Source organism: Acanthaster planci, linkage group LG04 (genome assembly GCF_054643075.1).
Source record: "Acanthaster planci isolate LZ-2023a linkage group LG04, COTS_SCS, whole genome shotgun sequence".
Taxonomy (NCBI): domain Eukaryota; kingdom Metazoa; phylum Echinodermata; class Asteroidea; order Valvatida; family Acanthasteridae; genus Acanthaster; species Acanthaster planci.
The window spans coordinates 18,961,646-18,986,067 of NC_141780.1; the positions used below are offsets into that span (position 1 = coordinate 18,961,646).

At 42.1% G+C, this 24,422-nt stretch overlaps 2 protein-coding genes across 3 annotated transcripts in view; one reads left to right on the top strand and one right to left on the bottom strand.

Moving 5' to 3' along the window:
* Positions 1-11,676, bottom strand: part of LOC110986935 (uncharacterized) — a 28,949-nt gene extending 17,273 nt beyond the window's left edge. The window contains exons 1-8 of the mRNA XM_022249275.2: positions 11,254-11,676; positions 8,044-8,128; positions 5,490-5,584; positions 3,959-4,368; positions 2,893-3,183; positions 2,079-2,297; positions 1,676-1,799; positions 1,030-1,197 (exon numbers count right to left, since the gene is read on the bottom strand). Of these exons, the coding sequence (XP_022104967.2) occupies positions 1,030-1,197; positions 1,676-1,799; positions 2,079-2,297; positions 2,893-3,183; positions 3,959-4,368; positions 5,490-5,584; positions 8,044-8,128; positions 11,254-11,317 (1,456 nt within the window). The 5' untranslated portion in view covers positions 11,318-11,676. The remainder of the gene's footprint in view (positions 1-1,029; positions 1,198-1,675; positions 1,800-2,078; positions 2,298-2,892; positions 3,184-3,958; positions 4,369-5,489; positions 5,585-8,043; positions 8,129-11,253) is intronic.
* A 1,811-nt stretch (positions 11,677-13,487) lies between these two features.
* Positions 13,488-24,035, top strand: LOC110986943 (uncharacterized). Of its 2 annotated transcripts, none has more exons than XM_022249292.2 (2): positions 13,488-14,076; positions 22,319-24,035. In XM_022249292.2, exons 1-2 carry the CDS (start codon positions 13,556-13,558, stop codon positions 22,527-22,529), a joined length of 732 nt encoding a protein of 243 aa, XP_022104984.2. In that variant the 5' UTR covers positions 13,488-13,555; the 3' UTR covers positions 22,530-24,035. The 2 variants fall into 2 exon arrangements, with proteins under 2 accessions (XP_022104984.2, XP_022104983.1); XM_022249291.2 differs by lacking the exon at positions 13,488-14,076 and adding an exon at positions 16,665-17,474.
* The last annotated feature ends 387 nt before the right edge of the window (positions 24,036-24,422 follow it).

Genomic DNA, 24,422 nt, shown 5'->3' on the forward strand with positions numbered 1-24,422 from the left:
GTTTTATCAAGAATGACATGTTTAGACGATCCACGCGATGTGCAGGCTGGTGTGATGTGTCCTGACGGACATTTATTTGCCGGATCAACTATACAGATACAGATACTGAACGTGCCGCAGGTAAATTGTTCCTTTGGACAACTGCCAGAAACAGGTTTTCGAATTCTTCACGATGTACAACTCCAGAGCATCTGTGTCAACTGGCTATGTGAATTCGGGGAATTTTGCTCGTTTACTTAAAGTTTGCATAAAACTTCTTCCATCTGACAAATGTTGGCATGTATAATGTTGTCAGAATCGCGCATGAGCAAAATCAAACTGTACTAATAGACCGATTCGCTGACGCCATTACTGCGATGTGGCTGTAATTCAGGCGTGCATTCCTAAGCTTGACGACCGCGTGATTTTGGTAAGCAGTGCACTCCCATTGGCTGATGAGGAAGCATACAATGTACATTTCTTTTGTTTACGCCTGTGGGGACAGCGCAGTTGTGGCTCCTGATTCTTGTCACCGGATCGGTCTATAAAGGCCAGAGAGGATCCATGTTTTAAAAAAATACAGAAAAACAATGGAACAGGCCTCCTCTGTCCCTTTGCATTCAAGTAGTTTTTAATGAACCGACTTCTGCAAACTACCGATCCAAATAATCGTCTCAGACATCCCCAGCGGCGAATCATGTTGGGTTAGAGAGGAGAGGGTGAAATGGGATTTGTGCGTATACAATCGACTGATTCCTCCCCCCCCCCCAAATGGTTGTATAGTCTGTGATGCACATGCAGTCAATAAATAAATTGGCAAAGTGTCTCTGAGGACGGTCACTGAACCCCTTTTTGCCTTGGCTTGGTATGCCATTTATTATCCTGAATTTTTATCAAGTTTGTTAACGTAACCTCAGTGATTTCGCCAACGTTCGATGCGATATCCTCCCCAAGTTGAAACCTCGATCCGAACCATAAGGAGGACATACGCAGATTGAACCCTGAATTGATTCATTGTTACTCATGGCCTATATGTGCCTTAGAAATTACCTCCATTGATGATATGCCCGAAACCAAAGACAGATTCGTAGGCATTCTGAGTTACCACGTCAACCTGGAAGGTCGCCAAGTCTTTGTTGACGTCGAGGCAGAATCCAGTACCCGTGTTGCAGAGCTGCAACTCACAAATCAGCAGGTGCTCTTTAATGTTCGTATGGGCTGCAAGGAGATTAAGCAACTGTGGATTTTAACAAGAGCCACAAATCACAAAGCAACTCTGGACAATATGAAGTTCTCACATAGAGTTACAACGCAGAGGTGCCTGTCTTTTTGTTATACTTGAAATTATGGTGTAACAGAATTGCACCGAGTTATTGCCAAAATGAAGGTACTTGCATGCAAAGACTATGTTCATCTTATGAAGTTCAAAACGTGGACAATTCATATTTACCTTGGAAAAGGTTCAATAAACCAGAGATACGACTACAAGATGAGTAGTTATGCATCATTGTCTAAACCACGAATCTGTCAAATATTTCCTTGTTTTGTGGGAGATTTGGCGGGCCCCTTTCTTGATGTTTCTAAAAGCGACATTTGTATGCAGCTTATGCAACTGCAGAGCATTTGGTGTTCCATTTAAAACCAACAGCTATATATTTGGAAGATGTCGGAGTGGCGTCAAAATGAATATCTTTACCAGTTGCCCGAACGGTGAGGTTGGCTACACTTCTGTAGACATTCAAATCAACACTGAATACCTCTACTTCACGTTTGTGGAACACTGCAACACCTGAAATTGTGAGGTTTGTATCCGCTGCGTACTGTTCAGGATCAAACAAAGCAAACGACTAATTAATGTAAATGTAATTAACAATGCCAACTTTCTAAAAAAAAAAAGGATGATGCTGCTACTTAAATGTGATATTTCATGAATTTTTATGACACATTCACTCCTGCATTGAAATTTAAATGTTATGGTTTGATCCAAAATTTGCGATTCAATGGCATTCGTCTCAATGACAGGGTTTGTTGGTACATGGGCAATGTGGAAATCGTTTAAATTTTTGAAAAGAAGGGGTTTTTATGAGCTCTGTCTTTACCTGGGGCACTTGGTCGATAAGGAAACCGATCTGACCAATCCACAACTTTTCTCCTCCGTTGTACTCCACGCCAGCACTGACCCAGTACCTTTCGTCGTTAGCCAATGCCATGTCTTCCTTCAAGGTGATGGAGAACGTAATGATAATCTTTGAAGCGTTGGCGCTGGTCGAGGTGTTAAGGTTGGTCACGTTGCCAAAGCTGTAGATCGCAGTGTCGAGCTGGAACCAACGAGGAGGAGAAAATACGAGGACAGGTAGCTGCACCGATGAAATTCTCAAAAGATAAAGAACACGCAATATGAGGGAGCAAAGGAATACAGAGACGAAGGACGAAAACGCGAGCAAACGCAAAGAAGACAGACAATGCTGATCTTGCAAAACAGCCAGAAATTCGAATTAGCACTCTCATACCGACACCTGCGACTTCTCTTCTTATAAAAGAGTCTCCCGAAGGTTTGACCTTTAACCCTAACAATCCTCAATCCGTCACCTGTTGGAGGACTGAGGAATGTTAGGGTTAATGGTTGATGCTCCTGATCTAACAGTTACACTCATGTACAAACATCAAGAAGACAAAGATATCAGAGGACGTTAGCCTACAAAACGGTACAAACACAAAGGCATAAGTTATCGATAACTAACACAGAAACAAACAGTTCACTGAGAAGTATTTTCTGTTGATACCTGAAAGATTTCACTATCTCAGATTTGCATATTTTCAACACTGCAATAGCTGACCTCTATTGGTTTAATTAAAATATCAGCGTCAGGGCTTAAAATTCCTTAATGTATAAATATTTTCCTCTTGGTTTACCCAGAAAGGGTTCTCTTTTTGCTGGACGCCAGATGTCTTTGGCTGGATGGAATCAGTTATTTCGAGCTCTGCCCCTTGGTTGACCGTAGGAGGGCACAAGACCGACAGGGTGTTGTTCTCGTCGTCGGTGAAGATCTCGACGCTGACGCCCTGCACCATCATAGACTCCGGGATGTCAATGGTCAGCACGCAGTCCACCCGGGATCCCACTGTCAGGGCCCCTACCCCCGCAAACTCTGTTGCGGGTACAAAGCTGATGTCCAGGGTGTGGTTGCTGTCAAGAACGGAAATCTGAGTACAAAAGAGAGAGAACTAAAACTCTGCACCCACACAACATTCTTCAAAGTCCCTGTTCTGTGACAATGGCATCATGAGAATCCCTAGCAGTGCTACCACAGGGTCGACATTACTGCCACCTTCAACATCCGCCCATGTTGTCGCATCCGAATCGTGTGTCTAATGCTTCGGCTAGGAGTACGTTGCAAGTTACTACATTTGGGCCTGTGCTGACAATAAGCGTACGTAGCCATCTCTAGAAACTGTTCCCACATACAGCTTAACTCAAAAGATTCCAAGAATTCCAGAGATTCCGAGGATCGGAACAAGAAAAATGCCAACAGAACAAGGGGGACTGCATGTCTTTTGCATCTTGCATCAAATACCATAATTGTGCATAAGTGGGTTTTTGAATAGCTTCTCCAAACTTGGCGGTTTTCAAATTTCTTTGTTTTGTTATTTGCACTCGAACTGCTCGCACCTGAAGGCTTCAGTTCATAATTTATCCCCCGAACTATTTCAAAACAAAAATACGATACTACTTGCGCTACAGGGTTTTCTTCAAAACAAAACAAACAAAATTTTGTCTCCAACCCAAAACTCGCATAGGCCTGTATTTAACGCCGAAACTGTACCTTTTAGGCTTCAAGGATTCTAATCACTCGGTTCCTGTTCACCGTGACCCAAGGCTGGTATTTTAAAAAGATATTTTGACGACACTGAGGTCCTTTAAGACCCTTGGTCTTGTTTCAGACCCAGTGCATTTGTTTTTACAATAACAACGACGAACCTCCGGCATAGACTGCAACCTCCTGAGTTTGACAGTCTGCTCACTTCCCCTGAGGAGCACATCGCTGACAACGATCACAACTGGTGCCGTCCCATACACCCCGTCGTCTGCCGCATTTCTAGCGTACACCTTTAACCTGTGCTTGCTGTTGGGTGTCAATGTGGCCTGCGCCGCCACACTGACGCCGCCCGTCTTGGAATCGATCGCGAACGTTGGTGATTTGCCGCTCCTGTCTTCGTCGTCCAATGAGTAGCGCACCTCTGAGCATGGGCAATTCGTCTTAGACGCTGCACAAGTCGTTTCGTCTTTGTCAGTCGCGCGGAGGTACATGAAAGGATACTCCTTCGGCTCGTCGGGCGAGATGTACTCCTCGTAAGAATGCTGAGTAAAAACTGGCGCGTGTTCGTTGCCTGAAACGCCAGTAAGTCAAGAATACAAAGAGTATTCAATTAAGCCGGAAGAAAATCTTTTAAGAGTTTGTCATTGCTCTTTTTATTTTATTTTGAATAAATCGCACAACTGAACACACGCACAAAACATTACATGGAAAGTTTCCTAAAAATGCTCATAACAATGAGAACGTTTTTGTGTCACAGGGAGTGAAATATAGTACCAAATGCTTTCATAATGTACCAAGGTCACATAATGCTACCAAGAAAGTTAAAATGAGGCATGTGGCCTAGTGGTTAGGGTTTGTAGCTTCTGATTATAGGATCAGGGGTTCAAATCCAGCTGGTGGCAGCATGTTGTAATCCTGGGCAAGTCACTTCACCCCCATGTGCCTCTCCCCACCCAGGAGTTAATGGGTACCTGCGAGGGCAGACACGGCAGTTTAGCCGTTTGCGCCCAAATGGCAGCACCAGGCTAGTATACTCCCCAGGGAGCTGAGATGGTTTCAGGAATGTTCAGATGAGGTGCGAGCCCAATGTGCAGGGATAATGATAATACAGCGCCTCGGAATAGTTTGTTCGATAGATGGCACTTTACAAGTGCTAGTTGTTATTACTATTAACGTGCGCGAATAATACCATGCAATGGAAAAGAAGTTGAAGGATTTATACGATTATTCTGCTGTATTTATCTGTTTACATTTATTTTCTTTCTTTTGGTTTCCTTAATGTCAACACATTCATTATATATGTCGACACAGGAAATAAACAGGAGCTATTTATACTGAATAAACTTAAAAGGAGAAATCATGGCAAACTCAAGTATTGCGGTTAATTTTAAGGTACGAGGTTAACAATGAATCTTTCAGCAGTTCAGATAAAAAACTACAGTGGATTGTTGAACCATTAATGTCCTTAATCTAGACAAGAAAATGACAAGCGAGGCAATTTTGAGCGTCTTTTCTATTATAGCTATAGTGAGTCTATAGTTAGCCAATGCTAAAGCCCAAAAATTTCAATGCCCAGCTCCCCAGCTCAAATATGCGTCTTCAATGAATTATATGACCACGGTTATAAAAAAGATCGAGGAAACTCGACACTGAGAATGATTTCGCTTCAAAGAAACTAAAACGTTACTCTACCTGCTTCGTTGCACAATGGACCTCGCCAACAAGGCAGACAGACGCAGGCCCCGGTATCTGAGCAGGTGCCATGGTAACACGGCTGCTCGCTCGTCCTTGGTGTCGTCGTTAACATGCAGATTAAAGTGATCAAAGCAGTAGGGAAAAAAGACTCGTTGACGTAAACAAATGGCTACGCAACTCGTAAACTTGTGTTTTAGCCCAATTGATGCCGATACTGAACCACCTATCCTGCACTAGTCCTGTACAAAATTCTGTTGAACTTAACGGATAAAAAAACGGACACTTATATCAGGACAAATATGCCATTTCTTCTTCTCTCCAGGACTCAAAACCTGTACTACATTTGGGATGATTACAACCCCGACAAGACAAATTTTACTAGCAGCATGAAATTTGGGGGTGTTTTATTATTTATTCCTTGTGGTTCACGTTAACTTTGGCGATAGACGAAGCTACTTCTATCGCCAAAGTTAACGTGAAGCACAAGGAAATACGTTAATAGGGACTGTGCATGGCACTGCCATCTTTCAGGTGTAACCTGATTGTGTTTCGGAGGGATAGCACAAGAGGTCACTCTCCAGCCAGAATACTGCATTCTCCTGAAGACGAACAGAGCAAGCTGTTCGAAACGTCGAGCCCCCCCCCCGGTTCCTATCAGAACCACACCTGCTCACGGAAGAGATCATGAGATCACATCATGGAGCTAGCTATGTCTCCGCAAACCACGTCACTATTGCTATCTTCACCATGAAAATCTTTAAATCTCCCCAAAGGTTAACTCATGCGTATCCGTATGGAATGAAAGTTCTCACTGGAAAATGGTTCCCTCCACAACCTCTATTAGATCAAACCGGGGCTAGAAATTACATTTATTTGGGGACTTGATTGGGTCGACAAAGCTGTGGGTGCAGGCGAGGGCGTAGTGTTGAGTCCACAAGTAAGGGATTTTTTTTACACTATTGGCCATTACGTATTACTTGATCCTTACAATGCACAGTAATTCTTGCCTCTTGTGATGATGTTTACGGGTACTCATTTAGTACATTGAAATTTATGTGAAACTTAGCTATCAGTATTGGCTCATGCCCGATTCTTTAAATTTTCTTCTTTACTTTTTTGTCACATATGCTTCGATCGGCAGGAAAACTGCGCATGCGGGGTCTTTAAAAAGCTCACCTCCCTTGTCAAAAGTTTGTTTCAGTATATATCATTCCATACCCACACACTAATGCCAGCCCCCCCCCATCTACGGATTTGGGTGAATGGGTTCCTTTCAGTCGCAGCCAGCTTGGTATCATTATTAGCACTGTTGCAGTGATAAAAAATACATGTATGGTTTTCATATGTTAGGAGGTCAAATAACAAGCGTTGTCATGGTACTTGTCGAGCTGGTGTCAGTGTACATGCGCATGTAGTACACTTTAACTGCCGCCAATACGTTGATTGTGTAAAGGGGGGTCAAGATAGAAGAAATGCACTGGTGTTTCTCAGCGACATAATTGCTTTGTCTAGGTAATATGCTGCCCAGTACAATTCTCATGACTTCCTTTTAGCCGAGAGTGGCTATCCACTGACACTGATCCGTACTGAAAAGAGATCTAGGCTTGCGCATCCTGTAGTATCTTTCCTGGTTATATCTGGCGCACCAGTGTCGCACTGACCCGATAGTTTAAAACATCTAACTTTGTGTGTAATTAGTTAAAATTTCGGGATGCTCAGATTCAGCACAACTCCGTACACCAGTCTGTACAGTGTAATAACGAAACATGACATAATGCATGCGTCCATAGACTGTACACAAATTACAGCAACGCGGTGCTCATTACTGAGACGGTGGCATACATGTACAGTTACACTATCATTTACCATGGCAACGGAGCCAGGCAATGAATTAATAAGTGCCTTCACGGTAGACTGCTTCTTTCGAAAGCCTTGGTCGTCATCATCTGGAGGGAAGGCGCGGCTATGTTTCAACTCGGTAGTACATGTATATGGTGCTCAAATTGTCCTTTCCTTTGCCCAATGTTCATTGCATTTTAAGGGAAATGGAGCTTCTGAACCCAAAAATTCCCCAAATTTATTAAGTACTTATACTTTACTTGTTTTTAATATGTTTGCCTCGCCTCTAACCATCAAAAACTCGAATAATGCTTTATTCATTAAGTAATTCATGGCTAAAATGGCGTAACTGAACTAAAATCTATAGTCTAGCGTAATTGATAATTTATATTTGTGCACTGGAAAAGGGCGAACAAAACAACTGGACAACATTTGTTCAGCTTGAATTATCGGGTTTTTAAGTTTACTTATTATAGGCCTAGACTTCAAGATACTTGGAAATGTCACGTACAATTGTTTATATCGGGGATGCGTAAGTATACCGTAAAGTGTTGGTGTTCAAACATAAAATTTATCCTTGCTGCTGTACCCGCACTGGTTCTAAACGGACTTAACTTTCTTTTAACAACAGATATGAAGTTATTTTACCCCTTAAAGACAGGAAACTCGCAAAACTTTGACATGTACATGTAAATGTAATCGGTTGACTGACCTTGTACAGTCTTCCTCAGTGCAGAGTTCGTCTTTGATGTTTGAAAAACAGAACTTGGGCGATTCCAACGAAGTCTCACCAAATGCTTCAAACAAAATAAAATTCAAGCCTTGAGGCCAGTGCTGATCAAGGTTGGCTACAAGAGAAGCCTTAAGAGCTCAAGGAAGCTTCAGAATTCAGGGGGGTTTCGACAGATTTGAAACAAGCTGCTCAAGTTATCAGTTCAAGCCGTCTATTTACGACATTGACATTTGAGGGTTTGAGATACGTTACTTTACCTGTTGAAATGAATATTTTTTGATATTGTAAAAATAACGGAATTCGAAACTTTGATGCGTTTTCCACTATTTGAGAATTTGGGTCGACATTCTAAATATGTACACGCCTCTTGATTTGACTCAAAGGCCATAGGAGCATTTCTTGGTTTAAAATGAGATTATCCAAAGCAGGCCGCACCATTTGGCGCCTAAAACCTCTCTAACCCTGTTCGATATACATTTCGTCACATTGATATGGGTTAATTGATTTTATGATCGTTTAACTACCATGGCGACGCCCCTTGGGATGAATAAAAACACCATCTAAATCGATATACCCCGCTGACGTCACTCATGAGGTGGTTTTGTTCTCAGGGCACTCGAAGACAGAGTGCGGTCTTAATTATTACCTGCTATTGATTTTAGGCTGTAATTAATCGAGATAACAACCATTTATTTTCACTAGATAATGAGGCAAATGTCACACGGTTTAGTTCATGCAGTCTTCGATTACTCATCTACATTATGTGCTCGCTATTCAATTCCTCACACATAGTGATTTTTAAAAAGATGAATTATTTGTTCATTCGAAAGAAGAGATAAAATAATGGCTGATAATATAAAAGATCATTATGTTTCCACGGTTGCAAATTTAGATTAAGAGAGTCATTGACTATAGCTTTGACAGAAACGCGATGCTAATAAATGGACCCTTTCAATAATATTTGCCCACAGGTTAACACGTATTAGCGCATGACATTTGACTCGTCTCATACAAAATTAATAACATGGCTGGCATCTGGATATTTTAACATGAAAGAAAACAGATCACGTCGAGCCAACAAACAGTCCAATATATATAGCAATTGAGAACTTATAGTATGACTGATATATTATTGTGATTGACTGACTGAAAATGGCAGCGCGTTTTCTGCAGGTGTAACTTCGACTCTACCCAGTCGTAAGGCGAGCATTTTCTCAAACGTTGGTGCTAGGATATTTTTAAGACGATTTTTTTCTAATTCTGAATCTGAAAGGTCGGCGGATCCTGGCACCAACTTTAAAAAACCCTCTCGCTTAAAGCCCATAAAGCTTAACCCATTTTAGCAATGGTTTGAAGAGAACTGAATGCGCAAAGAGATGTCAGTAGTGCTTGTTGCATTTATTTAATTAAATTCTCGTGGGTGGGGAGAGTTGATTAACCTGGACCGTTTGCGAGCAAGCTAAATAAAGAAGCAAACAGGTTTTCAAAACGTTACGGAAACCCTTTGTTCCCGGCATTCAGGCCAAGTTTAGGAAATCTCACGCGCCATCAAGACAAAAAACAGGCTCCGATGTTTACACTCCGAAAAAAGGCGCGTTCAGGGATAAACATTCGGTTTGTAAACACGTTTGAATACCATTGACGGATTGTATTGGGCATCTGAGCATTGGTGTGTAGAAATTGGACACTTGATATTTCCAGCATCTAAACATGACAGCAGTGACAGCAATATTGTCTAGAATTAATAGACACATTCGGAATCCACATTGTAAGCCTACACAGGTTAAATGCCGTTGCTAAAAAGGCTTTCCAACCCCAAATGTTTTTGTACAAATAGGCCTATTGATGTGCAGCTGTTTCAATTTTCACTGTTTAGTTTTTTCCCATCTATTTGACCCACTAAGCCTGAAAACGTAAAGGAATTACTACCCTATGATTCTCAAAGATTCGTTTTATGAGAATTTCATCTACTAACAGAAAAAAACAGCAAATCAATAACTGTTCGATTTCAGGAAGCCCATTCTATCAGTCATTGATGAAAAGAAATATCAGGTTCCAGTAGTACGGAGCAATGCACCATCTTCAGGTTTTTGAGGTTCCCAACTATTCCCCGAAAAAAAACATTTCCCGCAGAGTTGTCCGGAAAGACAACGAAACACATACAACGAATCCTGTTGATCATTTCGAAAAAATAGCGTTGACTAAATCGAACCTTTGCGCCTGGCAATGATGCCCTTGTTGAATGAAATTTTAAATTACGACCGTTGATTTTAATACATAGGCCTACATAGAGCGCGTCGATTAAATTTTAAGCCGGGAAAATCCATAAAACTTATACATTTTTCATTAGATTGAGTGGACACTTGTCTGAAATGGTGTGACAGCGAAGGAGTGTACATATATCTATTTTAATTTTTGCTGGTGTTACAATCAACACTTTTTGGTATTTAACAGATGATCACACCAAAATGTGTTACGTTAACACCGCTGGTGTTACTTTATACACCTGCAAGTGTTCAAATGCACTGGAGAAGTGTTGAAACAACACAAATAATCTCAACACCTGTGAAAATTTTGGAATGGTCCTCTGATAACACCAGGTTTGTGCAGTGCGATGTCTTGGGTTCTGCGTTATGACGCACACAAAAATAATTATATCTTACGTCATAACATGAATATCAAATAACTTGTATTTTTGGTCGTCTCTGACCTTTTTAAAGGAAAAGACCATTTTCTCAAATTCAGTTTGCATTGATAGCAGTGAAAATGAGACAATACCTTTCCTTTTATAGCGCAGCAAAGATGTGGCCTTTAATGACCGTTTTTAATTACCGGTACGCCCTTCCTTTTTCTAAAAAACTAAACTCACAAATCTTCGTGTCACTGACACAAAGATAATCAATATGCAGCCACAAATGCTGCCGACGAATACATTGGAAACAATGGCAAGTTTATGGATGACATGGTGAAATATTGGGGATTCGAACTTGGTCCACCTTGCACAACTAAGCTGACTAGAATTCAACACCTAACAATGACAGACATCGTCGCCATGTCATCCCTTAATTGACACATCTGCGACATGATCATTTCCGGCATTGACATGAATCCCCACAGCTTTCGTTCGAATTGTCCAAGAAAATTTCATTTCGTGTTTTTTTTTTCAAAAGTCAGAAATACTGTCCTTACCTCCACGAGCAAGTGACACGACACAACATAGAAGGCATAGCATGCTCTCTTGAGCTAACTGCATCGCGAGACGGCTCTCCAACCGACCGACCCAGAAACAGAGAAATCCCTGCAGACTGGATTATCCTTATTCAGCACGTAATCCTTTCCTCCCGAAAGTTGTAGCAATACTTCATCGAAATGAGGTCAGCTCAATGAATTGTGCGCTCCATCAATTGAAAGAAAAAAAAATCGACAAAAACTGTGGCGCGTAGGCCTACATACGAGACGGCTGACACAGCTAGGTGAAAAAAACTCATCCGCGTAGACTTCACGTGTATTATGATGTGATCGTAACACCTGTAGAACGACTGACGGGTGTGTACACAAAATTACCTTCATACATCTTGCCCGCGTGTGTTGCACCAGCCAAGGTGACTTTTACCTTAATGACTTTTGGGCTAGCTATATGATGGTCGTTAACAATGGCCTCTTCCGAGGGCGACAGCCTGCGATAATTGGTAACGGTTCTTGAAACTGCGCCATCTCGTTTCAGAGTTTTGTTTGTGCTTTCGGCTTTTCGAACTATGTACCGGTAATTCATTTTTTAAAAGTATCGCTTTATACAACATTGAAACAATATACTGCAAATTTAAAGTAAAGTGAAATTCAAGTAAAACGTAACATCAGTTTCACGATTCAGCAGTTTGGTTTGATGTTTTCACACTCGATAAGACGGTTAAACAAGACAGACCAACTTCACCATATCCGTTTATATACTGGCACGTTCTCATGCGCCACAATATTTCTGAAATCATATTTGGCAGATGAGATCAACAAACCCTAAATAAAGACTAAATTGAATTTATTTTACAGTTTAGGTGCAGTACTTTGGCTTAGTTCGTCCCGGGAAGAAAGTTTTTAAAAATACTAATCGACCGATTTCTGAAAGTGTCCTTTTCCGGTTTTCTCAAATTCCGGTTTCCTCAAATTTCCAGTGGCACCGATGTTGATTGTTTCATTTGTCCTTGGGCCCTTAGCTGGATCGTTGTTGTTGTTACAAGTAGAATCCAAAGGTCCATTTGTCTTTGAAGATTACCTTGAATGTAGGTATAGCTTTGAAGTTGCCATTGGTGTGCAACAGTGGATGGTCACAGCCTTATATATAGAAATGTAAAAATCACTGTACAAGAGGAAGGATGACACGGAACGACAACCACTGATTCAGGCGTTGACGATTCACAGAGCTGGATACAGAGAGAGAAGAGCAAACCTCAGACTTTGGAACCAACATGGCTGTTCATTATGTGTGCAGTACAGCATACAGCTATTGTGTGCTTATTGACCAACTACACTGATGCATAATCCACCATTTTAGTTCCACTAATTGAGACACCACCCATGTCGGGACTCTATAATACTGTGCGCCACCAAGAGGTTGCTACTACGAGGCCATCTCTCAAGTGTACACCATTAGCATCTTAGTGTTTGTCAGAAACCAACTTGGGAAAACTTTTGAAAGATTGGGACATTCCATGTAACAGAGAGAACAAAGGATTACGTAAAACTGCTTCTGGAAATACACTCAAGGATCTTCTTTCCTTACAAATGAACCTTGAGAGTATTTCAGGTTTCCTATATGGGGGGCAGCCGGCGAATTGAACCGGTCGACCATGCACTGTCGGAGGTCCGGCAGAATATTCCAGTGTCAGTCGGGTGGGGGGGGGGCTGAACCTCATCAGCAAGTAAACAGACTGAGCAAACGTTTGACAAAAGCTGAACAAATTTGGACGAATGCGGCGATTCGACTCAGCTTCAATTACATAATATTATGAAACTTTAAATTACTTTAATTTCTTTACCGATTCATAAAGTGTAAGGTTGTATCTATACACGGTGTACACGTAGGTTAAATTGGCTGTTTTGCATATAAGCAATATAACTTTACAGCTAGAATGTCTGCAGTCATCCATTGGCAGCGAGGCGTCGCAACCCCCCCCCGGGAAGGAACAAATTTACAAAAAAAGTAGTTGAGGGAAGAAAAGAAAAAAAGAGAAACAGAACAGAAAAGGGAAAGATGTAGCATTGAACCCTTGCACCTTTTACAGTTTCTCAGTTTGCCGCCAGAGATATCTCCCCCCCCCGGAAAAATTCTGTTCACGTCCATGATTGGCAGTGAATATGCGTCACGCACCTCGGCATCTGTCGGTGTTACCTGTTTGCATTACACAGAATGAATAGATGCGCTCAGGCGGCTACAAATTCAGTTTACATTTAAAACTTCGTGTGAGTTGACGTCCAGCGAACCATTCCCTAAAAAGAAATGGCGTTTTATCCACAAGTAGAAACGTACACAAAAGACACTGCGTACCTCTTAGAAATGTTGGGCCTTTTCAAACGAGAGTGTTTGGACTATTTGGAACGCCAACCAGATTTTCCAGAGGGATATGACGTCGCTAAAGGTTGGTCCAGAGCACTTGATGACGGTCGGGCCTGCGTCACCCAGTTCCCCCACGGCCGCGCAAGTACTGCTGGGTTTCTCCTGGGCCAAGCATTCCACGACATTAGGGCCGGCCAGCACTCCGAACTGCCGTCTAAGGAACTTCACTTCGTGGGATTCTTTGGAGAAAAACCGGCCGGTGTCAAGCAAGAAATGGTCGACTTGGTGACGAAGGTTAACGATAGCTTGATGGTCCAACTGAGCAGTCACCCGGACATACTCCTGTACGGGTCTGCCGAAGTGATAGAGAGGGAAGGCGACTTTTACAATTTGGTAGTGATGCGGAACGAAGCGGCTGGTCAGCATTGGAAAGGGGGGTCGTTGCACATCAATGAAGCCGTCAAGTGAGTATTACATGCAGGCTATTCCTCATCCACAACCACAACCTGTTCGTTTGTTAGCTTCAGCAGAGGGGCTTCATATAACAGAAATGTCGAAAATCCCTGGAAACAATGGAAGCACACTAGAGGGCCAGGGTTTCTGTTTCTTTTATGTGTTTTATAGTGCAGTTTGTGAGGTTTTTTTTTTAATCAAATACTCTCGCACTGGATACAGGTTACCCCTCTCTGGATAGGGCAATTTTTTCACACGCATATAAGGACGGAGATCTGTAGAGAATTTCGTTAGAAAAGGAACACGACTACCCAAATCACTGCATGGTGCTTGGCAACTGGAAGCGATGAGTATAGCCCGAGATTGTGATTTGGGCTTAGGTTTTGGCGCAAGTTCATTAAGTAAACTTATTAACTAAACTTGTTTAGTTATGTTGGGTTGTTTCAACTATCTGAAATTTAGGCTATAATGGAGGCCAGGAAAGACATGGCTATACAAATATGTGGGATAGAAAAAAATGCACGGTCGTTTCTTTAAGAGGATGTAATTATATAAAAACAAATTCTACAATCTTAAGGTTTTTTGTTATTGACAAAATCCCAGTTTAGCTCACTCCCGAAAGCCTGGCCACTGTGTAACAACAGTGACGAGGATATATAATCTTCACCCTGAAGTATGGCAATATCACACCGCTAGTCCAGCGAGCAAAGGTTGATAGCATGACAAACATGTATTCTGTAGTGAATGCCAAAAATAGCAGTGTGGCAAAGCTTTTTTTAAAAAAAAAGTGAGGGCCGTACAATCATTGGTAAAAACTAATAAGTCAACTAACCCACTCAGACATGGATCCAGGGGGGTGGGAGTTGAAAATCCCCCCTCCGGCCCTGAGACTAAACAAGGTAGAATCGGGAAAAATAGTAATAAATAACTGAAGTAAGTGCACATATACCATTACAAATATATGTCATGTATAATGTTTCATCATCATTTTTGCTTGTCGGCAAAACTGAGACATAATAATAATCTCCGGCCTGACACCCCCCCTGGATCAGTCCCTGCATGAAATTTTGAGCTTGGACTGTACTGATATTATACTTTTGCGTTAAGCATTTCGATCCGTTGAATTTTTATGAACATGATGAACATGACATGCATCACTTATTATGTGACCGAAATTCGCATGTCATTCCTGCAACGCTCCTTTTAACTCACAGTTATGTATATAAGCGGTTACTCCCTGGGCGAAGTAATTTTTGTGGACACATTCGAAAAGTTGATGGCTCCTGTACGGCAACGTGCTTATCTGCGTCAGTTTTTTTTAAAGCGATGCGTCCACAAAGCTGATACGACAAGCACGTAAGTGCACCGTCAGTGAATAAAGCTGGTTTGAGACAGATTAAATTCGTTGCATAAGCAGTTCAACAGTGCACAAATTTGGCGAATTGGACAGCGGTCAAGAATGTTTGGAAGTATAAGGTCTTAACGGCAGTTTCTCATGATTCAGAGGATTTGGCAACTTTGTGGGGTCAGTAATAAAACGGGGGAAGCTGCGTTAGGGAACTGTCATATCAACTTTCAAGCTGAAAAAAGTCGAGAACAAAAATTACACGGCCATTATTCAACATTACGTTCATTATTTGTCCGTCATATCGGAAACAGGAGATTCTTTTATACGGAGTGTAAAGTTGACACGAAAAAAATCTCTATTATTAATAAATTTACTTCCAAGAACATCTCTGTTATTACTACATGTATCTCTATTAGAAAAAGACATATGCCGATGCCTCTTTCAATAATAGACATATCTCGATTAATGATATGTCTCGATTAAATGTTGACTTTGCATGTCCAGAACTAGATAGATTTCTGTTGTGGGATTAAATGTCAACTTTGTACGCCATACTTCTACATGTGCCCTGTAAAACGTTTCCATAATGTTCGTGGTCAATCATCAACATTTAATCAGGCTACATGGTACCTTTAGTTTGGGTCACCCTACCGAACCTGATTTCAAAAACGTGAGAACATTACTCTGGTTTATTGAAGGACTCGGACTTCTGCTCCGAGTTTCTAAGTCAGATTTGAACAAGTAAGACTGGGACTAGAAGTCGACTCGACTACAACCATGCATCATGATCCACATAGCTTCATGCCACGAACACTGCCCAACAACCACTAACGACATGCACGCTGCTTATTTGGGAGAAACACTGAGCGATTTTTCCCAAGAGGCACTTGAATCCATGGACCTTTAGGAAGATTACGATACTAACGGCGAGAGTTGGGGGCCGCGACAGAAGGCTCGAGCACGGCAGCTACGGTCAAATGCCAAACATCATCCTTCGTACGTCAAAGCGGTCGGCAGACAAAACTCAGGCCCTAAGTGATCAGCCCTTTCTGGCCGCCGAGACACTACTTTCAACGTGACCGTGACACTCCCACCGTGCCATGCCCGACAGACACGCTAGCCTGAGTGGACAACTCATCGATGGTCCGTTATTCTTTTTCAAAAGCAAAAAGGCAAGATAGTTGAATTTCCCCCATCATGTTTCGGCTGATTTAAGTACATTTGGTAAACATTGATTTCACTGAGTTGTCGACATCAAATGGCGTGGTTGATTTATTTGCATATATGACGCGCGCTAGTCTAATGTCTCAAGAATAACATGATCGCCGAAAGGAAGTACACGAGCGCAAATGCACGACAATGCCACAACTGGCGTGCCATGAGTAATCATAGAGGGCGCCTTATCACAACGTGACCTATGCTACAAAAACCACGTCGAGGTCAGGTTCCAGGTTCGTAGTGACCGTATTAAACTGTACGTGTCGACAGGGCACATAATTAAACAAGCTCGCACAACCCATTCCAAAGTATGGAATTTTCACCTCGTGTCGAAGCGTACTCTGAAGATGCTGCCCACTTGGGGGAAATGTTGGGCTTATTCCGAACAGAATGCGTGGACTATTTGGAAGGGCGGCACAGAGTTCGAGAAGGCGGCTACGATAACGCCAAAGGTTGGGTGCGCACGCTGGATGACGGCAGGTACTGCCTGACGCAGTTCCCCCACGGCCATGCTGAGACCCTTCGTAGTCTCATGTCGCAGCAGCCAGCAGACGTGGCGCAGGCCCCCAGGGTCGGGGATCGACCTTTGCGGCCCGCCAAGGCACTCAACTTTGTCGGGTTTCTCGGAAGGCGATCCGACCAGGCTGCGCAGCTGATGGCGCAAGCAGACAAGCTGGTGGACGACCTGATGGTGCTCATGTGCGACCAGCCGGACGTGCTGCTGTATGGGACGGCGGGGTGGTCGCCTGAGGACAGCAACCACTACAACCTGGTGGTGCTTCGCAACGAGGAGGCGGGGCAGAAATGGAAGGAAGGGGAGTTGCATATGCGAGAAGCTATCAAGTAGGTAGTCGACCAACAACCCCGCCCATCGAGGTTGTTTCACCATAATACGCCAACCGTGTGCGGGTTTTAGGAGCATTATAGCTTGTGCCAGGGATAGCCATTAGCCCTAAAACAGCTTTCTCTACTTATGGGGATTTCTGTTGTCGCACGGTGCCTTTTCAAAAAGAGCTAATTGTTACCTAAATGCTAGCTAAACATTTAGGCCAAACTTCTGTGGTTAGAGGAACATAGATAACATGTCAGTAGCATGAATGCTGCGTCCAGCAGAACTTACGTTATCTGTTACTAGCTGGGATGCTGGGCGAAGCGCGGCACCTGCTAGATCATGGGTTGAGCTGAGACGTCATTGCCAGTTAAGTAATTGTTTGGTTTTTTTTGGGGGGGGGTTGTTGTTGGGTTTTTTTTTCGATGACACCACCATTTCCGGATCTGGACAATTTTCAGACCTAATATGCTCAAAGAGACCCTACTTTGCGCGGGGTGTGGCCCAGTGAAGTGTAGTAGGCCTATGACACCAACTCATGCATAATTCTTTTGGGAATATTTCAGCTGAGCCAGGCCACTCTCAAGATTAACAGGGGTAAATTCTGCTGGGTGCCCTGTTCTGCTTAGGGTTCTTAGGATAGGAACGCTCGACATATTTTCGTACGTCCCCCTTTTCAACGGTAAAAGCAAGACTTAGTCCAGTGCAAAGAAGTCCATTCCAGTGTAATTGTATTGACATAAGATTAGAAATATTTCGTCTGCATCATAAAAATACAGACGTTTTATTTCTACTGGCACAATTAAGTGGCAAAGATGTGAAAATCAGTTTAAAATTAATGTCTGGTTAATAAGGCATGACGTACCCATTGAACCCAACTCAATGGTTGACATAAAAGTCCCAGCAATGTACTTCTCAACGGGAACTTAATATGACTGTAAAGAAGCCAAGTTAATTTGCTATCAAAGTATCAGTGCTAGCTGACGGCCGCCTCCTCCACTCCGAAATGTCTCTCCGAGTTAGGCCACTGAAAATAAGGGCAGGGGGGATTCGAAGAAACCCTGTATTTTGTTCTTGAACTGTACAGGTGTACAGGCAAAAATAGTCGGACGGTTGCAATATTAATCACATCTGGTTCAAAATGATAGGGTAGCAATTCATTTAAAGCAACTGGGATAGGAAACAAAATGGAAGAAGTATGCAGAAAGAGAAGTGGATTTTTCCCAGATATGCACAAAAAAATTAATTTTGACTCGCCAAAGATAAAGTCAAACTCTGCTTACAAAAAAACACAAAAATGAAAAATGAACCAAAGGACATAAATTAAGAGAGTCAAAAAAATTCAGGGCGGGAAATGTCACCCCCCCAAAAACCCACAAGAACAAAAGAAAGAAAAAATCCTATAAAACATTTAAAAACCAACACAGTGCCAATACTTCAGCAGATTACTCAAAAGAGCGCTTTTAGCGGCAGAGACCACGATGCAGTGTCTAAAGAATTAACAAAACAGAATATTAAGAATTTTACTGAGGATACCAGAAAAATCAAAATACACTTCAGCCAACCAAACTAAAGGAACCACTATGGATAAATAAGGGTGCCAAAGAAAGATTACTAAAACTAAAGCTACACTGTTTAAAAAAGTGCTGAAGTTCATGTAACAAGATAAACAACCCAAATTTCAGCCACCTGTGCTGTAGGTGCATACATTTACTGAACCCAAACTGTCCTAGTTAATACCTAATGAACAATGTCTGATTGTCTGCAGGGTCACACTGTGAATAGTGGCAGGACTGAACTATCAAAGCAGCGTCAGAGTAGACATAGTCAAGGTACAAAGATTAGTTGTGCAACTTCGATTTCCATTAACAAGGTATATTTACCACCGAAACCAACAAGAATACGGGCCAAATACCACTTTTGACAATCTGTGTTCATTGTCCTCCATTGTACATGTGTCCTTGCTCTATGGTACATGTAAAGCTATGGTTCAGCTGGTACCGATTTTGTGTCCAACTGTAGGAATAATCATCATTTGGTTGTGGAGTTCCTTGCCAAGCAAGGCGCCGCAGGTCAGGGTTTGATACATTTAGCTCGAGGGCCAATTTTCCGTTGAACAGGCAAAACTTTCATTTCAAGTCGTATTGACGTGTCCTTCAACGGTTCCTGTGACTAAGTAACCGCACTGGAGGGTAATGAAACAACATGGAAAGGCAGATCGAATTGAGAGATGTGCATGACGCGGATGATGATTAATCGTTAATGACGACACTACGCGTACATGCAAGATTGGCAGAAATTGCTGCAAATTGGTCGCCTTTGAAAGGCTAATAGAAGATGAAAATTATTCATGAAAAGCACGCGCAGTAGGACCTGTCGGTATGTTTCGTGTTTCACCGATTATTGAGAAAGTTCAATCAACATAATGTGACTCTCAATACTCCCTAATGTAGCAGAGGTCATTGCTTTAAACACCGGGTCACAATTCACCGATTATTGACAATGTTCAATCAACATAATGTGACTCTCAATACTCCCTAATGTAGCAGAGGTCATTGCTTTAAACACCGGGTCACAATTCACCGATTATTGACAATGTTCAATCAACATAATGTGACTCTCAATACTCCCTAATGTAGCAGAGGTCATTGCTTTAAACACCGGGTCACAATTCACCGATTATTGACAATGTTCAATCAACATAATGTGACTCTCAATACTCCCTAATGTAGCAGAGGTCATTGCTTTAAACACCGGGTCACAAGTCGTGTCGCCCGGGGTCACAGACAATGCTCGTGGCGGCTGTGCACAGTACGCTCTACATGTTGAACTGTGGTTGGAAAGCAGCCCCATTATATTCCCTATACTTGATGGCAAGTCGTTAGATGGTCGTATTTTGTCCACGAACTTCAGCCGAAATCAGCGCGGCTCTTCCACGCGCCATTTTAAGCCTCGACAATATGCACAGATAATGAACCTTTTTACCAAGGACGTTTGCCTAGAGAAAAAGTACGAGGCAATTGTGTCTAAATGCGCTCATTTAGGAAATTAACTTTTTACATTCGAAAGTCGAGTGAGTTAGAGCCTCTCAAAAATGCGCGGAGGTGCACCATGTATAGTCGACATGGACACTTACGCACGTAAGTTTGTGCACAAAGGGCGTACGAGCCTGCGCGTGAAACGTAACGTATAAGGGCTGGTCTATAATGGAGATCAACAGTGCACGCGGGCGTCAATGTGCACGCGGGTTTATGTCATGTACGCTACAAGTATGGCTGTATCGCCCGCTGCCAAACTTACACTTGGAGTATTAACCCCATTGGAAATCTTAAAATGTCCCTTCTGCACCCTGTCTGTAATTCTATCATATTGTCGATCTAAAAAAAATCGCAAACCTTGAAATAATTGCTGGAAAATTGTAAAGAAAAAATGCCTTTGTAGACCAACCGTTACTTGTTCGACCATGTTTAGTCTTGGCTTTATCATAGGTTCTCGGGCCGAGTAACTATGATCAGAACTATAATTCGCTTCAAAATCCACAAGCCTACGGCTGTAATAGATAGAGCCAAATCCATATCTTCAACAACAAGAATTGCAATAAACCAAAGAATTTTCTTATGTATGACTGGTACCCTTTTCATGATGGTGTACGGTTGAGCCGCACAGCGCAGCCCGTAGGGCCTGCACGTAAACTCACAACGGGCAGTTATCGTGGCATCTTTTCTACCGGTAATATGAAGGGAAAAGTTGTGGCACAAAAATCTATATATAAATTAAACTTTGTTCAAGCTGTTTTGCGATTTTCTGGTTTTCCCTCGCAAAACACCATGGCTTATCAAAAACTGAATGTAAAAAATTGACGGAGGTAAAACGAATTCTTATCATTTCAGGGCTAAGATGAAGAAAAAAAGTAACCATTTTTCCGGAAAACATCAAAGGTGTACAACAAGAGATTCCGAAATTATCGCAAAAGAATTTTGGAAAATGGATGCGTTTTCTTTATATAGAAAAGGCACGTTCTGTGTTTCGCATTTAAAAATCCTGTTTTTTGACCTAACATGTTCATGTTTGGTGTAATTTATTTTCCACAGCCCCATTGTTTTGTTTGTTTGCATTCACTTTAAAGGCTGGTTATTTTGAGGAGAAACAAAATAGAAATGTGAACCCGTTACATTGCCGACCATCCAAAACTGGATGACCCATGGCCAGTAATTGACCTAATTTGAGACCGCATGATTTAGACAGATCTCAGAATACATACATGGCTCCCAGAGGTAGTAAAGATCTTATTAGAATTTAAAACCTACTCCCGATCAACACCACTGTACTGCTTGCTCCCCGTAAATTATTCTCAACAGTGCTTTGAGTTAAGATGAACCATTCTAGCCGTTAGCTAGCAAATTTCGTGTTTGTTTCAGTCACTGCGTTCAGAACTGATGTTGTAGGGTTTCCAGAATACGTCTTGAAGAAAAGACGCGGAGTACTGTGCAAAGAGCAATGCATCGCCCAGAAAGGGAAGAACATAGAATAAATAATGCAGACTAAGTCCGACCACCTAATGACACTGCAAACCTATTATTCCCGGCAGATCATGTCGTCTTAAGACGCCTTTCCATATATGCGTCAACCCTTGCGCCAAGGTTGCGTATTCATCGAAATCGCTCCCAGGGCGATTTTGACAGTCGAACGCCACGCATACGTGTGTTATGTTAATGGAGTCGATTTTGGTTTCTGTGAAAAAGAAACGCATGGACGCATAGTGTGCGCAACGCACCCAAAAACGTACACATGGAAAGGTGCCTTAATTCTGCTTTCACGATTTTTGTTTCAATTTGACTTTTTTTTCTTTTTCTTGCAGTAACCTGAGTCCCAAGTATTACACCACAGTTCGAATCCACACCGGAGTTCTGCCGGACGGACTTGACTCCAAGGAGTTCCTGCTCAAGCGGTCGGTGTTCCTGGATTACCGCGCACACCAGAAGGACCCCAACGCGCCTATCCAGCGGGAGGTGAAGCTGTGGGAAAATTTACCGGCGAGTAGCGTGGAGGGAGATGATAGAAATCAGTAAGTCCCGTGGCGAACCAAGTAACAAACAGCACGATCCTGGGGCACAGTGATCTAGGCCTAAGTCTCGACTTTGTCACAAACACTTGAACATGCACGATATATGCGTATACATGTACGTTTACAGTGATACACAGGTACTGCAAAACAGTCGACTTTACATTCATGGATATCATGATAGGAGCCAACTAAGATAACCTCCCCAAAAATGTGGTCGGGGATATGAGAGGCCCTTCCATCGCAGCTAGTGAATGTGTACAAGTTTGCATATGTGATTAGCAAGGCTAGACCATGCAAGTGTGCCGATTTCGGTACCCTTAACACCGGTCTAGTTTGTTCACTCATCTGTGTCAATAACATCACAAGCTGTATACCATTGCAAAGAGGGCATTCTGCCCTTTCTAGAGATATATTTCTCTTTCCCATACATATAAAGTAGTTTTGCTATTACAGTAATCTTGATCTCGGTATACTTTTTATGTGGACACACTGTAGATTGGACAAGTTTAGCATATGGCGCCACGGTTCGATGTGTTAGTGTTGTAATGAACTATTCCTCAGGTCAATAAGCTCGCATTCAAATCTAATGTCCAGGCCAGGCCAGTAGCTCAATCCACTTATTGCCGTTCGGTTTGCACTGGGACTTGTTCCATGATTTGAGATTTCAGTACAGGTCGGGATTGCGTAAAGAAGTGTTTCTTCGATTTTTTCACAAGAGGAATTGATGAACAGGTTTTTTTTTCACGTAAGTCACGTTTTTGTTCCTTGCTAAAAGGTTTCATACTGCAAAGTATTCAAATTCTGCGATTTCGTTTACCTGTGTTTTGAAGGTAGGGGTGCTTGACATACATCTGAAATAATAAGTTTGAGTTTTGTGTTTGTGTTTTGTTCATACGATCATGTAAGCCCATAATACTGGCAAAACGCCATACAGTTTAACCATGGGCTTTATTTAGTTGTTTGATACATTATTAATAAATTGTCGGTTTATCAACTGAAAACCAGTTTAACTAACTTTAGCTGATTCGGGCGTTTTGGTGCATTTTATTAATTCAAATTTGCTCACTTCATGTACGGCAACGCCCGGCATTTCAAAGTACATTGCATGGTCAGAAGTTATTTTGTGTTTCGATCTTTTTATCGTATATACTTGTAATTGTGTATAGATAAGCAAACATGCTTACAGTGACAATTACACATAAACGAATCAGTTGTGCGAATGCGTAACTCAATGCACATGTGACAACAGGCATTATGCGTCTAGTCTTTGGAAAAATGTAACCCTGAATGCTGCTTGGAGTTAATAATTTGAGGCAAATTAACGTCATCTTTATTTTTACGAGGACATGCATGATTATATTAACTCTGAATGCAGACAAATGCATGGTTATGAATGATCACGATAAAATGTACATCTTTCCTCATGAACTTTGCATGACATTAACCAACGCTGATTGTATTTTTGTAAAGTAAAATGCAAATCGAAAATAAAGGTTGTGGTCTAATTTTAGCTATGCTTCGTTGATCAACGGGTTGGTTATTATTCAGAGACTTTTCCTCATCCATGTCACCATGGACTTATTTTTACAACAGAGTGCAGTGGCTTATAGGGGGGTGGCGGCTTGGGGCGCTTTACGTGCTTTAGCACGCTGTCACCAATTGGTTGGGAGTACCAGACTCTGATATCAAGAACGTCAGCTGCGGGAATAGGCTTGCAATACACGCTCCTGGAGAGTGTGGGGGTTATTTTTCTCCCGATAATGAGGTTGATAATAGTGGCGGACCCCATTTTGTAGCGACCTTTTTTCCTATCAATCAAAACGAAACTGAGCTAGCTATGTTTGCCCGTCACAGATACAGCAAAACTGGATTCCAAGAAAGTATTCAAGCAACTATG